General features: G+C 43.4%; 1 protein-coding gene across 1 annotated transcript in view; it reads left to right on the forward strand.

The window, feature by feature from the left end:
• PHLPP1 (PH domain and leucine rich repeat protein phosphatase 1) overlaps positions 1 to 15,123 on the forward strand; it is a 215,607-nt gene that overhangs the window by 194,462 nt on the left and 6,022 nt on the right. Inside the window, 3 exon segments of the mRNA XM_070420409.1 lie at positions 526 to 656; positions 7,912 to 8,016; positions 10,687 to 10,881. Coding sequence (XP_070276510.1) covers positions 526 to 656; positions 7,912 to 8,016; positions 10,687 to 10,881 — 431 coding nt within the window.

The following is a 15,123-nucleotide window of genomic DNA, read 5'->3' on the forward strand; positions in this document are numbered from 1 at the left end:
CAGGATCCATATTTAATTCCTGCTCTTTTCTATTGCTTATAGTAGACAGGCCCACGTGCTAGTCTGTCTTTTACTGATATCTTACTTAGCTTCTTTTGAAGATCTTATCATTCTGAGTATTTGTTCCCTGCTTTTTCCCCATTTGCATGGGTTTTTGTTTGTTTTAAGAAGTTCCATTTTGATGTTGTAACTACCTCATGTTCACAACAGGTGCAGAGATTTTTGTCAGCAATAAGAAAAAGTATCCTGAGGATATTTCAGTTAACTCTTAATTTTAAATGTACAGAAAACTTTGAAGGATAAAGATGGGGAGAAGAAAGAGCATGGATTTTTTTGCATTACTCAAAGAGAGTAAAAATTTAAACTGCATTTAACAAAACCTGTTTCCAATGTCTGTGGCAGAGTGGCCACCAAACTTTTCTGCATTTGAGCAGCGAGTGTAGCAAATGGTTAGGCTGATTCCGCTGGGAGGCACAGGGCCTCCGAACCACCTGACCCTCTCCTTGTTTCCACTTATTTCTTCAGTGTGTGGACCTGAGCTGTAACGAGCTAAGCGAAGTCACTTTACCAGAAAACCTGCCTCCAAAATTGCAAGAACTAGACCTGACTGGAAACCCCCGGCTGGCTCTCGATCACAAAACCCTGGAGCTGCTGAAGTAAGTGTTTCATGAAGCACTGACAACAGGCTTATACCCGAGTAAGAACATCAGTCTACTAGCATCTACTCACATCCTAGTGGTATCTTCACTCATTTGAAGTCATTTGAAAGTCTGTAGTTCACCAAAATGGAGGGCCAAAAAATTCTAATAGTTGGACACTCAAGTGTCCTTCCAGAAATTTATTTATTTATTTATTTTATTTTATTTTTTTTAAATATATTTTATTGATTTTCCACAGAGAGGAAGGGAGAGGGATAGAGAGTTAGAAACACCGATGAGAGAGAAACATCGATCAGCTGCCTCCTGCACACCCCCCACTGGGGATGTGTCCGCAACCCAGGTACATGCCCTTGACCGGAATCGAACCTGGGACCTTTCAGTCCGCAAACCGACGCTCTATCCACTGAGCCAAACCGGTTTCGGCTGTCCTTCCAGAAATTTAAAAACAAACAAATCCCACCCCAAACAAAAAGGAACAAGAATACTGAATACAAAGAAGAAAGTGGTAAATAAAGACAAAGGTGAAAACAACAAATGGCCAAGACATGAGCTTCCATCTCAGTTACTGACAACATGGGTGATGTGTAGTGCAGATGTTTCTGTAGGATTTTGAGAGAGGAATCATGTGGGAAAATTACAATTTAGATTATTTAAACAAAACTGGGAGTGTGGCATAATTAGATCCTGTGACGTTCTATTCATGTTTTGGAGAAGAGTTCATAGATACTGTCTCATTCTTGAAGTTGATGGAGAATCACAGGTTCAAGCTCACTATGTAAAATACTAAAAAAGTAACCTCATTAGAAAAGATGTCTTTATAGGAATGTTATCTCAGAGCTCTAAATATCAATAGAATTAAATGAATTATGCTCCACAGTTAAATATTATACAGCCATTAAAAATGATGTGCAGTTATATTACTAATTTGTGAGGTCTCCACAGTATAATGTTAAGGGAAGAGAGAGTTAAAGAAGAAGTTTGTATAATATAATTCCACTTTTTGTAAAAATAAATCTCTGTGCATTGGGTGGTCATGTGTGTGCTCAGGCACACCTAGAAAAATGCCTCAAAGGATAGAAAAAAATGTTAAAATAGTGTTATTCTTGGGATTATAGGGTTATGGGTGGTCTTAATTTTCTTCTTTAAACTTTTCTGAATTTTTGGACTTTTTTGCTATGTATCTTAAAGTAGCAGTTTTAGTTAGACAGTGACAGCTATCAGTCATTATGTATGCCTTGTATGCCTTATATGCTTAAACCCTGTTGTAACATCTGTTGCTGAAAATCATCCTCTGTTATCTTAGGAAAAAAACAAAAAAAAGGGTAGAATTTTGAAAGTAGAATTTTGGTCCATTAATCTATCCTAACCTTTAGTGCAAACTAAAATTTGAAAAGCATTTAAGGTGATTCCTAGATGCATTGGCCTAATCAATGCCTGTTTGTTGATATTTTAAGTCCTGAATGAGCACATTGATTTCAATATATAATTGAAGAATGCTGCCTAAGTAGTGTCCTCAGGAAGCCGCAGAGACCTAGACTCTCTCTACTGTTCCTCAAACAGTATGGGAAGCCTTGGCCCAAATCCCTCAGTCTGTCCAGACCTTAGTTTTCTCCTCTCTAGGATGGGGAGGATGGCCGACATGCTCTCCAAGGACTTCTCAGAATGCGAGTCCATATAATATGATCTTTTGTATTAAAAATAATTGCATCAAAATTTGCTAATAAATGCAACTAGCTGTTTGGAGAAAAATAAAAGTTGAATTCTTATCTCATACCAAAATAAATTACAGCTAAATTAAACCTATAAAATAAAATAATTTTTTAAAGTAAGAAGAAATTATATGAATATATTCACAAGCCAGAAAAGGACTTTTTAGCCAAAAAGGGGGGAGGGGGGGACCACAGGAAGAGAAATCTATAATATATGTAAATTGGATTTTATGTTTATGTTATGTATATCCTATATAATAAAAGCATAATATGCAAGTCAACCAAACAGCAGAACAACCAGTCGGCAGGGGGCGGGGCCGTCAAGCAGGCAGCGCCAGGCCAGCCAAGGTGCATGCCAGCTGGCAGAGGGAGGGAACGGCGATGAGGGGTGGCAGCCACCAGCGGCAGCAGTGGAGAGGCAATGGGGGGGCTGGCACCATCCCCTGATTGGCCCATCCAGTTGCCTCCTGCAGAGGGAGGCTGGGCGACAGTGGCGGAGTGATGGGGGCAGTGCTGTCTCCTAATCGGTAGGCCCGGTCGCCTCCCGCAGAGGGAGGCCAGACTGCCATCAGTAGGACATCCCCTGAGGACTCCAGGACTGTGAGAGGGCGCAGGCCGGGCTGAGGGATCCCCCCTACCCCCGTGCATGAATTTTCGTACACTGGGCCTCTAGTTTATATATAATACTTTCTATACATAAAAGGTTTAAATGTCTATTCTAAAAGCTATCATGATTAAATCTAAAAGGAATGACAAACTAAGGACATTGGCAAAGAATTAATATTTAATAGAAAATGTTCTTATAAGTCAGTAAGAAAAGCATAAAAAAAATAAGTGAAGGACATTAACGTTTAACAAAAGAAATACAGTTACATGAAAAGATCATGTTCAACATTACTAGTACATCAAGGAAATATTAAATATTTAAATGATAATGATTTTCTCCCTCTAATTGGTGCTTCATTGTGACTATAAATGGATATAACTTTTCCTAAAATCTACTGGCCCTGTGTATCAAGCTTCTCAAAATATTCCCATACTGAGACCCAGGTTTTATCTGGAAAAAATTTATTCTAACAAATAATCAGACATGTGTTTATTTTGGGGTGCAGAATAGTCATCAAGATATTTCTAATTATATTTATCATCAATGTAAAATAATGAAAAATGTCCATGATTTAATCAGAAAAAAAGATGCAAAGCTATAGATAGGTAGGAATGCAGGTAGGTAGGTACATAGGTAGACAGACAGACAGACATGCTATTATATATACACTAGAGGTCTGGTGCACGAATTTGTGCACGGGTGGGGTCCCTCAGCCTGGCTGGTGATTGGGGTCAATTAGGGCATCTCGCCCAGTCCCAATCGGGCCGATAGGGGCCTGCTGGCCGGCCAGGGGGCGGGACCACAGGAGCTTGGCCAGCTACGAGAGGTTGGCTGTGGAAGCACACTGACCACCTGGCTGGCTGCGGAGAGGGACCGCAGGAGGTTGGCCATGGGAGTGCACTGACCATCAGGGGGCAGCTCCTGCATTGAGTGTCTGCCCCTTGGTGGTCAGTGCGCGTCATAGCTACTGGCCAGTCGTCTGGTCCTAACGGTCACTTAGGCTTATATATATGTATATAGACTAGAGGCTCGGTGCACGAAATTTGTGCACGGGGGACAGAGGGTCCCCCTCAGCCCAACCTGCACCCTCTCCAATCCGGGACCCCTTGGGAGATGTCCAACTGCTGGTTTAGGGGGGGATCAGGTCTAAACTGGCAGTCGGACATCCCTCTCACAATCCTGGACTGCTGCCTCCTAACTGCTCACCTGCCTGATTGCCCCCAACTGCCTCCCTTTGCTGGTCTGGTCGCCCCCAAATGCTCCCCCCCCCCCCACCAGCCTGGTTGCCCCTTACTGTCCCTCCTGCCTGCCTAGTCACCCCCAAATGCCCCCCCGGGCTGGCCTGGTCACCCCCAACTGCCCCCCCACTGGCCTGGTTGCCCTTCACTGCCCCCCCACCGGCCTGGTCATCCCCAGTTTCCCCCCTCTGCCAGCCTGGTCGCACCTAACTGCCTCCCCCCACCAGCCTGGTCACCCCCAACGCCCCCCCTGCCGGCCTGGTCGCCCCACGCAGCCTGCTGTTTAGTCATTTGGTTGTCCCTCACTAACCCCCCAGCCAGCCTTGTCACCCCACGCAGCCTGTGGTTTGGTTGTCCGTCCAGTTGTTTCGGTCGTGACGGCCCCTGGCTTTTTACATATTAGGATGAGAGAAAACCTACTTGTTAAAGTTCTCTACAATGAGCATGTCACTGGAGGGGCCATGTAGGGAAGCATATATGTGCTCTAAGGTTTAAAAATAATAAAATAAAATAAAATAAATAAAATAAAAAAATAATGAAATATGGGCCTGACCCGTATGGCTCAGTGGTTGAGCGTCAACCTAAGAACCAGTAGGTCACAGTTCGATTCCCGGTCAGGGCATATGCCAGGGTTGTGTGCTCAATCCCTGGTGGGGAGTGTGCAGGAGGCAACAGATCAATGATTCTCTCATCATTGATGTTTCTATTTTTCCCTCTCCCTTCCTCTCTAAAATAAATAAAAATATATTTTTAAAATATTCTAAACATCTAAGTTAAAGCAAAATAATAATCTTTTAAAAATCTATACTAATAAAAGGGTAATATGCTAATTAGACCGAACAACTTCCGGACAACTTTCCGGACATCCTTTTGGACAAAGCCATGGTGGCGGGGCTGAGGCAGAGGTGGTTAGGGGTGATCAGGCCAGCAGGGGAGAGCAGTTAGGGGCAATCAGACCAGCAAGGGAGAGCAGTTAGGATGATCAGGCTGGCAGGAGAGAGCAGTTAGGGGGATTAGGCCAGCAGGGAGAGCAGTTAGGAAGATCAGGCCGGCAGGCAGGTGAGCGGTTAGGAACCAGCGGTCCCAGATTGCAAGAGGGATGTCCAACTGCTGGTTTAGGCCCGATCCCTAAACTGGCAGTCGGACATCCCCCAAGGGGTCCCTAATTGGAAAGGGTGCAGGCTGGGCTGAGGGAACCCCCCCTCATGCACAAATTTCGTGCACCGGGCCACTAGTATTAAGTAAATAACAATGAAATCATAATACTCTTATGTAAAAACGTTACCTTCTCTAACAGCTAGAAGATGGTGGTCTTTTAGTAACTTGGGAGAGTCTCCATAACTAATGTATTACTTGCACTTTTAGAAGGTTGGCCTGTTTGTTCTACATAAGCCAGGGTGTGCCTCTGGTGACTCTCCTGTATGACTGCACTCCAGCTCCTAGTCTGTAGTCTCACGCTCACTTAAAGATCTACGAGAGTCAACATTCAGGTCACTTCAGACAGCTGCTCAGCCACACTGTGCTCAGCTAGGTGGAGAATGAAAAATCATTGCTCCCTGGGAAAGGATTATGGGGGAGTTTAAGGATTATGTATTCTTTAATAATCAGGCTAGGAAATGGAATTATTTCTTTGAAGGCTCTGTATTCCATCTGTAAAAAGTACAATGTCTTTAGAAATGAGCCTTCAGTTTTCCTCTAGAATTCAGAAAAGTAGCAGAGGTGTAGTGAGAACCAACAGATAACTAAAAATTTTGGAGTCAAGTGTTTAGGTGCTGTTTAAGTTAAGAGATTATGCATACTGTTTAAGTAAGGCGGTGGGGATGGGGTAATTTACAAGTAGGAAAGATTTATTTTGCCATGTGGCAACCAGCCTTTCAAAAACCTGCTTCACATCTGTGTGACTTCCTGTTTGGGGGCACTGATTGCTTTCAGTAGGCTGGTTATTAATAAACCCCACTTGAGAGTTTACCCTTTTAGTATTTCTGTGTGAGTCCTATTGAACCAATTATGGCCTATTAGAGTGGAAGTGAGGGAACAGCTTGTCTCCCATTTAAATATATGTAGTTAACATCTAATTTATTGAAATACTCCTCATTTACTTTGTAATCTAAACTAATAATAGAGGGATATGCAAATTAGCTGGGACGCCATAATATCACAACCAAACAGCAGGGACCTGAGGCTGCAAGGCGCCTGACAGGGCGAGGGACCTCAGGCTGTGACCCCGCCCAGCGGGGCTTGATGGGGGACCTCAGGCCATGCCTCATGCCCAGCGGGGCTTGACGGGGACCTCAGGCTGTGCCCTCCACCCGGCAGGGCTTGACAGGGGACCTCAGGCTGTACCCCCGCCCCACCGCCAGGCTGGAGGTCCTCAGGCTACGCCCCTTGCCCAGCAAGGTTTGATGGGGGATCTCAGGCCACACACAAGCCTGCCCAGCGGGGCTTGATAGAGACCTCAGGCCGTGCCCCTCCCCTGGTGGAACTTGACGGGGGATCTTAGGCCACGGGCTCTGCCCGGCGGGGCTTGACAGGGAACCTCAGGCTGCACCCCCCCACCCTGGCGCCAGGCCAGGGGACCTGAGGCTGTGTCCCCCACCTGGTGCTGGGCCGGGGGACTTGAGGCTGCATCCCCCTGCCCAGAGGGGCTTGACAAGATGGGGTTGGCCGGGTCTGGGTCTCACCCAATAGGGGTAGGGCTGGCCGGGTCTGGGTCTCCTGCGTTTTTGAAGTGCATGCGGGTGGTGGGCAAGAACTTGACTCTGGGTCCCGCAGCGTGCCCCAAACTCTGACAGGAGGGAGATTTTCATATACATTTTACTAATTTTCTTTCATCTCTGACACTTTTATTATAAAGAAAGGGCAAATAGCAATATTAAAATATTTCCTCTAATTCCCTTTTAATGTGTACGAATTTCATGCACCGGGCCACTCGTTTTATTATATTAGTCTTAGTATGGATGGCTGTGCTAGTGAGGAAAGAATTGGAAGTTTCAGGGTATGACAAGTCCTCAATAATCTTTGTGAAATATTTTAAGGCATGATGTGAGCAGAAATTGGTGTTGAGGATAAATGTTGCAGAATTCTCTCACATCATCCAAACACAATATAATTGTGACTTGGGTTTCCATCTTTTCAAAGCTGGGTGTTCATGTTTAATGTGATAGTTTAATTTCCTTTTCTCGCACAAAGGTTCAGAGCTGTTCTTTTTATTCCCAGGAGGGAGCAGCCACTTAGTGCAGTGTATGCAACATTCTCTAATAATTGACATAAAATGCTGATAAAAACTAATTTTCATGCTCTGGATATTTAACCCTTTGTTTTTTTTATGAATAGTAGCTAGTTCTTGTTGCTGATAAATATTTGAGACACTTTAGGCCCTGGCCAGGTAGCTCAGTTGCCTAGAGCACCTTTTCGATATGCCAAGATTGCAGACTTGATCCCCACTCAGGCCACATACAAGACTCAACCAATGAATGCATACCTATTTGAGGAACAACCAATCTCTCACTCTTGCTCTCTCTATCTAAAAAAAAAAATCAATAAATAAAATATTTAAAAATATATTTCAGACACTTTAAACACAGTAAAAAATGGTAAGTACAGAGTGCTTAGCAAGTGTTTTTCATTTCTCCCATAAAGGGAGCAACAAGCACATGTTTGGTTTTACTGGTTCCTGTCCCTTCTGTTTCTCTTGTTAGTAATATCCGCTGTTTCAAGATTGATCAGCCCTCGGCAGGAGATGCATCTGGAGCCCCAGCTGTGTGGAGCCACGGCTATACCGAAGCTTCAGGAGTAAAAAACAAGTGAGTGGGTGAAGCTTAGGAATGAAACCCTCCTGCTCCCCTTCCTTCTTTCATGGGGTAGAAAGAAATCCAGTGCCATCACACACTGGCCTCACGTGAGGTTTCTCTGAACATGTTTCCCCAGCGTGAGAGCATCTCCTGACTTACATTTGAACATTAAGCTAAGCCCTACTCAGCATCACATACTTTCTCTTTGTGAGAGATGTTGCTGGGATACAGTGTAGCTGACACATTATATCTACGTGAGACTCCAGTGTTTAGAGAAGGCATAGGTATTGAAATGCATCCCTGCGCGTTTTAAAAGCCCCTTTCTCTTTCTCTGAAGCCTGTTTTTCCAGCAAAATGGATCGTGTTAAAGAAGTACCCTTGATTGTCCACATTTGATATCATTTATGTTATTGACCAGTGAGTGGTTCTGTTGAGCTATTTCTACCTTTGAAAGAGCTTGGCAGGAGTTTGATGTCTGTTTTCTATAATGTCAGCTTCTTGTCTTGCCATCAGGACGTGTCCATCTGAATTTCTTTTTCTTCCTTATTCTCACCAACCTTCCCTGTTTTGTATGTAAATGTTGATTTTCCTGAGAATTACAATCTAGCTCTTCAGGTTTGCTTGCTTTTTATTAAGAGGTGCTAATATAATAACTAGTACTAGAAAAGTAAAGAATCCTATAAATTAGAATAGTCACAGTTTAATTAGCTGAGGTACAAGGACACAGCATATTGAGAGTATGGGAAGAACAGAAGTGGAGGATGATCCAATAGTAGCTAACATTAATAGTCAACCCTGGGTGCACATGAGAATCAATTAGATGACAAACTCTAAAAAAAGTCTCCAACCAACAGCCCATTAAATCAGAATGTTTGAAAATTTCCCAGGTGATCCTAATGTGTACCCAGGTTTGATAACCATTGTATAGCCGAATACCTTCTGTGGAAAATAAAAGGTGGAATTGTGGTTGTTACTGACTGCTTTTCTTTGGGATGGAAAACAGAATCAGCTCAAGTTCTGGGTCTGACATACAGTCCTTTCCTCTTTAAGAATGTGATTTGGCATTGTGCTGGCAAAAGGGGAGGGGTCCTCACTTCAGCACCCTGTTCCATGTGCCCACAGTGGTGCCTGGGCTCTGGTGCATTGTTTCTGTGTGTTTTGCACTGTATGTCATTGTGTTTGGGGAAGAGGGGAAGAAATTATACATTCTGTGGAACACTTGAAGTTCCTTCTTAGAGATCTTTCTTTTTAGATTAAAAGACTTTACGTCTTGCTTGCAAACACGAGTATGTGAAACTGCTTTTGAATTCACAAACACCAATGTGAAATCCACGATTGGTTTTTAAACATCTCTAGATATTAAAATGTATTATCCATTCATATATATTAATAAAGCAATGATCAGTTAATCTCCTTTTTACATAATCTCTCCTTTTATGTTAAAGTGTAGCTAGCGTAGGTACAGAAAAGTACAAAAGTGATTAGTGTACAGCTCTAGGAATCATCCTAAAGTGAACCCACCTACAAATGACCACCTCGACCACCTCAACCAACAACTGGACGGTCACCAGCACCTCAGAAGTTCCGTGTCACCCGGCCCTCACTTATGTCCCTTCACCTTTTTACCTTTGGTTTTTCCAGTGGAAGCTTCTCAAGTGTTTTGTTTTAGACTTGTAAATAGAGGGTTATGTGAACAAGGAGCTTGCTGCTTGCTATCTTGAGGGGAGGTGAGAACTGTGGTTGTCTCTCCCTACTGGGTCACTGCAGATCCTCCAGGAAACCCAAGCTGGGAGCTTCAATTGGATAAGTTAGGTTCTTCCTCAAACTAAACAACAAATGGGAAACTTCAGAAAAGAAAAATTACTGTACTTTTTAAAAAACATCGTTTTTATTGCCCCCCCCCTCCATTTTTAGCAAAGAGAGCTTATAGAGGAAAGACAGAGTAAGAAGATGATTTAATATATTACTAAGTTTTACTTTGCCTCTAATTGCCATATAACTTGGAATGACTTACTCTTCTGAACAATAAAGATTTAATTAAAAAAAAAAAAAAGGCAGGAGTCGGACAGTGCTGAGATAAGAGTCGGGCTACAGTCTTTGCATCCGGGCTCTGTGCTTATTTGCTGTATGACCTTGGTCAGTTACTTAACCTCTTTTTGGCTTAATTTCCTCACCTGTAAAATGGCACTAAAAATACTACCTGTGCTCATATGGTTGATGTCAGGATGGCCTGAGTTAAATAGTGAAGGTCTCAGAATTTGAGACCATTCATATTTTTTTATATACTTTTCCTATGTTCATATTTCTTCAGTGTTTTGTTGTTACTCCATTTTTGCCTGATGTGAAATTTCTCTTAATAACTTCATGTGAATGAATATGGTCATACGGATTTGTAATCATGTTATTTCCCATGTCTCATTATCTTTTCACTACCATTTAAAATAATTCATCAGGAGATAAGGGTCCAGGAAGCCATGTGTGAAGCTTGAGCATGTATCAATCATTCTTCTTTGCTTACAGTCATTAGTTGATAAAAATTAGCTGGGGTTCATTGACCTATTCTTAATCTGTCTGGAGTCATGAAGAAAGAGACTGGGATAGACAAGTCTGCTTGTTACAGAGTCGGGTTGGGCATGGAGAAGGAAAGATTGGACTTAGCACAAAAGCATTCTTGCCTTGCAGGTTGTGTGTGGCAGCCCTGTCGGTGAATAACTTCTGTGACAACCGGGAGGCTCTGTATGGTGTATTTGATGGAGACCGGAATGTGGAGGTGCCCTACCTTCTCCAATGTACTATGAGTGACATTTTGGCGGAAGAGCTGCAGAAAACAAAAAATGAAGAAGAGTACATGGTCAATACATTCGTTGTCATGCAAAGGTAAAATTAAGAGTCTCTACTGTATGTTTTCTTGTTCTTTGAGTGTTTAGCCTCAGGTTAGAAAAAACATGTCCAGTAACCTCAAAGCACTGATGTTGAATGTGGGAGTACAAGATGCATTCAGGTGCCCTGCCAGTGTTTCTCAGTGGTTGAGCATTGACCTATAAACCAGGAGGTCATGGTTTGATTCCCAGTCAGGGCACATGCCTGGGTTGCAGGCTCAATCCCCTGTGGGGGACGTGCAAGAGGCAGCCAATCAATGATTCTCTGTCATCATTGATATTTCTCTCTCTCCCTCTCCCTTCCTCTTTGAAATCAATAAAAATATATATTTTAAAAGATGCATTCAGGCAATTTGGTTTTGCCCAAGCATCAGGAATGGACTGTGCTCTCCCTGAGACGTACGGATGTTTCAACAACTTTGTAAGAGGCCACATCAATGACAGGAATTTACTTTCTCTTAGAATGACCTCACAGGCATGCCATGATTCCAGGTTTTCACACTTGCTTACGACACACTTCCCACTTTCCCCAAGTCACGTGAGCTCCAGAGGCTCCTTAGACCTTTTGGTGTGTGGACTTCTCTTTGAAAGGGACTGTTCCTGTCTCAGGTTGTTCATCTTTATGAAATACTATGACTGGTTCGAGACGGTGCAGTCCTTTGTAAACTAGATGTTCGAAATTTAGACCGGAAGTTAAATCATTCTTCTTACGTTGTTTTTCCCCCCTTATTAAATGTTTAAGTCAGTGTTAGTAGCAGAATCCTACTCTGGAGCTATGGTCACCATAGAAATTTTAGAATAATTGTAACTCTTAGGGTTGAATGGTATAAGAATTCCTTCATTCAAAGGATTGCTCATTCTTTACTGGTTTTGTACATTGTAAAGGCATTGCCTATCTATTAATATTATACTCAAACACTTGCCTATCTGGGACCAGGAAGTGAAGGGTGCTCTAAAGGTCATGGGAACAATGACTATTATTTCTCTCCCTTGATACTCTGCCAGAGGAAGCATCTTTGTAATAGGGGTAGAAAAAGTATCTGCTGAGGAATAGTGGGTTGGAGAAGGCTGTAGAGTTTCCCTAAGTCATGAATAATTGTTTCCTCTTAAGGAACTCTGCAGAGGCAGCCCAGGGAGGCTCTTTGCTGCTACACTCACCTCTGTCTCTCAGATTTTCAGTGGGCATGTACAGTTAAATTCTGCTCATAGCTAATACCAATGAGTCTTTCCTTGTACTTGTCATTATTCCAAATACCTCAGTGCCATAAATTGTACCCAGTGGGATAGGTAGTATTACTGTTCTTATTTTACTGGCTGAAACTTAGGGGAAGAGAGGTGAAGCGCATTGCTCTAAAAGCTAGTAGAGGGTGCAGCCAGAATTCAACCTCAGGCAGTAAGACTCTAGAGAATGTTCTAACTACCAGGGACATATATCTACTTTTCTGTTTTCATCCCAGCTTGTTCCAGCAAAAAAGCAAATAGATAACATAGACATACATGCACACCAACCTCCCCCCCGCCACACACACACACCATTCGCACACCCCCAAGAGTCTGCTTGTTACAGACCCTCCAGCACTGAATAAGAATTAAAAAATGTAAGAACCTTGAACTTGGGTTACCAGCTGTACTTCCCACAGATGCCACCCTATTTCTGGCCTTGCTCAGATTAATCATGTGCCTTTGAAAGTAAGAAAGTAGTGCTGCATTGGCAGGGCCTAGTGCCAAATCTGCCGTGGATATCCAGGAGTTGGGGTTTGAGACCCAAACCACTGGCCCATCTTTAGGGTCATTCGTAGGCCTCTTATTTTCCCTGTTTGTTAATAGGATATGGGATGTGTGACCTTTTCAGTTCTTGGGAGAATTGTATGTTCTTTGTGTGTAACATGCTAGTGTGTGCTTGTAGGCAGCCCTGGCTTCCATGGCTAGTGTTGCCACTTGCTAACCTAGAGGAGAAGGAGTTGGTAGTACCTGAGGATCTGCCCCTTTAAACAGGCATCTGTTTGTCTTCACCTTGTGCTCCTGCACACTCAGCATCAGTGGGGCCTGGTTGGCACCGCCATCTATGGGGCTTGAAACAGGAGGTCAAGGCCCCTTGATTGAAGAGAAACCAAGATGGTGGCATAGGTAAACACCGGAAATTGCTGCCTCGCACAACCACTTCAAAAATAAACTAAAAGACAAAACGGACATCATCCAGAACCACAGGAAGGCTGGCTGAGTGTAAATTCTACAACTAGAAGGAAAGAGAAAAGCACACTGAGACTCAGAGGAGGTGCAGAAGTAAAGTGCAGAGGTATGGAGTCGAACTTGGAAAGGGCTGGCAACTGAGGACGCGGTTGTCTTTTTCAATCGGGAGGGAGTCTCAAGCTCCCGACTGCTCTAAACTCCAGTTCTGAGCGAGTCTCTGGGGACCCAGACTCATACGGAGAGAAACTGGACTGTCTGGCATCGGGCGGAACTCGAGGGCGGCTTTCTCTCAGAGGTGCTTGCAGCGACGGGACACTGAGATGCGGGGCCTCTTAGGGTAGGACTGAGGATCAGCCATAGCTGTTTGCTCTGCCCTATTGAATCCCTGAGACCCCGCCCCACCCAAGCTGTGTGCAGAGGCTTTTGCATATGAATGGCCTGGCCCTTTGCAATCTGAAAATTACCTAACAAACTGCAGCTGGGTCAGAGAGACCCAGAACTTCCAAAAGAAGGCCCAAGGCCCCACAGCAGCTTGCATTGCTTCACAGCTGGGCCTCATCTGGGCACCTCCAAACCCCAAACAAAGAAGAGGAACCTGCAGATCTCTCCATAGCTCCTGCTGGGTAGCCTAAGGCAGAGGCTAAATTAGCACCTCCTTAGAGATCCAAGAGCCAGTGTTCCCAGTGGTCAGAGTGGGACCATCCAGATTACAACTCCTCAGATCTATAAGGGACACACTCAGGGGGCAGACTCAGTGAGCACCAAAGCCCCACTGAAGCAAGTCTTGCCCCAGAAGGGTGTCTCCAGCACAGAAGTTCTCCCACTGTAGACACAGCTGATTCTCACAGCCAATTGGCCTGGAGGTCAATTCCTCCCAGTGATACCTACAACAATCAAGGCTTAACTACAACAAGACTGTGCACAAAGCCCACAAAGGGGTGCACCAAGAGTGTCTACCTCAGGTAATTGGGGAGGCTGAGCCACTAGGCCCTATAGGACACCTAGCACACAAAGCCACTCTTTCAACACAGGGAAGCAGCCAAAATGCGGAGACAAAGAAACAGGTCACAAATGACAGAAATGGAGGAAAGCAAACTACAGGATATAGAGTTCAAAACCACACTTAAAAGGTTTTTCAAGAATTTTCTAGAAACTGCCAATAAATTTAGTGAGACCCTCAAGAAATCTAGTGAGACCCTCGAGGATATGAAAAAAGACCAACCAGAAATTAAGCATACACTGACTGAAATAAAGAATATTATACAGAGTTCCAACAGCAGGCTAGAGGATCGCAAAAATCAAGTCAAAGATTTGAAATATGAAGAAGCAAAAAACACCCAACCGGAAAAACAAAAAGAAAAAAGAATCCAAAAATATGAAGATAGTGTAAGGAGCCTCTGGGACAACTTCAAGCGTACCAACATCCGAATTATGGGGGTGCCAGAAGAAGAGAGAGAGCAAGATATTGAAAACCTATTTGAAGAAATAATGACAGAAAACCTCCCCTACCTGGTAAAAGAAATAGACTTACAAGTCCAGGAAGTGCAGAGAACCCCAAACAAAAGGAATCCATAGAGGACCACACCAAGACACATCATAATTAAAATGCCAAGAGCAAAAGACAAAGAGAGAATCTTAAAAGCAGCAAGAGAAAAACAGTCAGTTACCTACAAGGGAGTACCCATACGACTGTCAGCTGATTTCTCAACAGAAACTATGCAGGCCAGAAGGGAGTGGCAAGAAATATTCAAAGTGATGAAGAGCAACAACCTACAACCAAGATTACTTTACCCAGCAAAGCTATCATTTAGAATTGAAGGTCAGATAAAGAGCTTCACAGATAAGAAAAAGCTAAAGGAGTTCATCACCACCAAACCAGTGTTATATGAAATGCTGAAAGGTATCCTTGAAGAGGAGGAAGAAGAAGAAAAAGGTAAAGATACAAATTATGAACAACAAATACACATCTATCAACAAGTGAATCTAAAAATCAAGTGAATAAATAATCTGATGAACAGAATAAACTGGTGAATATAATAGAATCAGGGGC

The sequence above is a fragment of the Myotis yumanensis genome, unplaced genomic scaffold, assembly GCF_028538775.1.
Source record: "Myotis yumanensis isolate MYYU_CA2020_CCGP unplaced genomic scaffold, mMyoYum1.0.hap1 SCAF_7, whole genome shotgun sequence".
Taxonomy (NCBI): Eukaryota; Metazoa; Chordata; class Mammalia; order Chiroptera; family Vespertilionidae; genus Myotis; species Myotis yumanensis.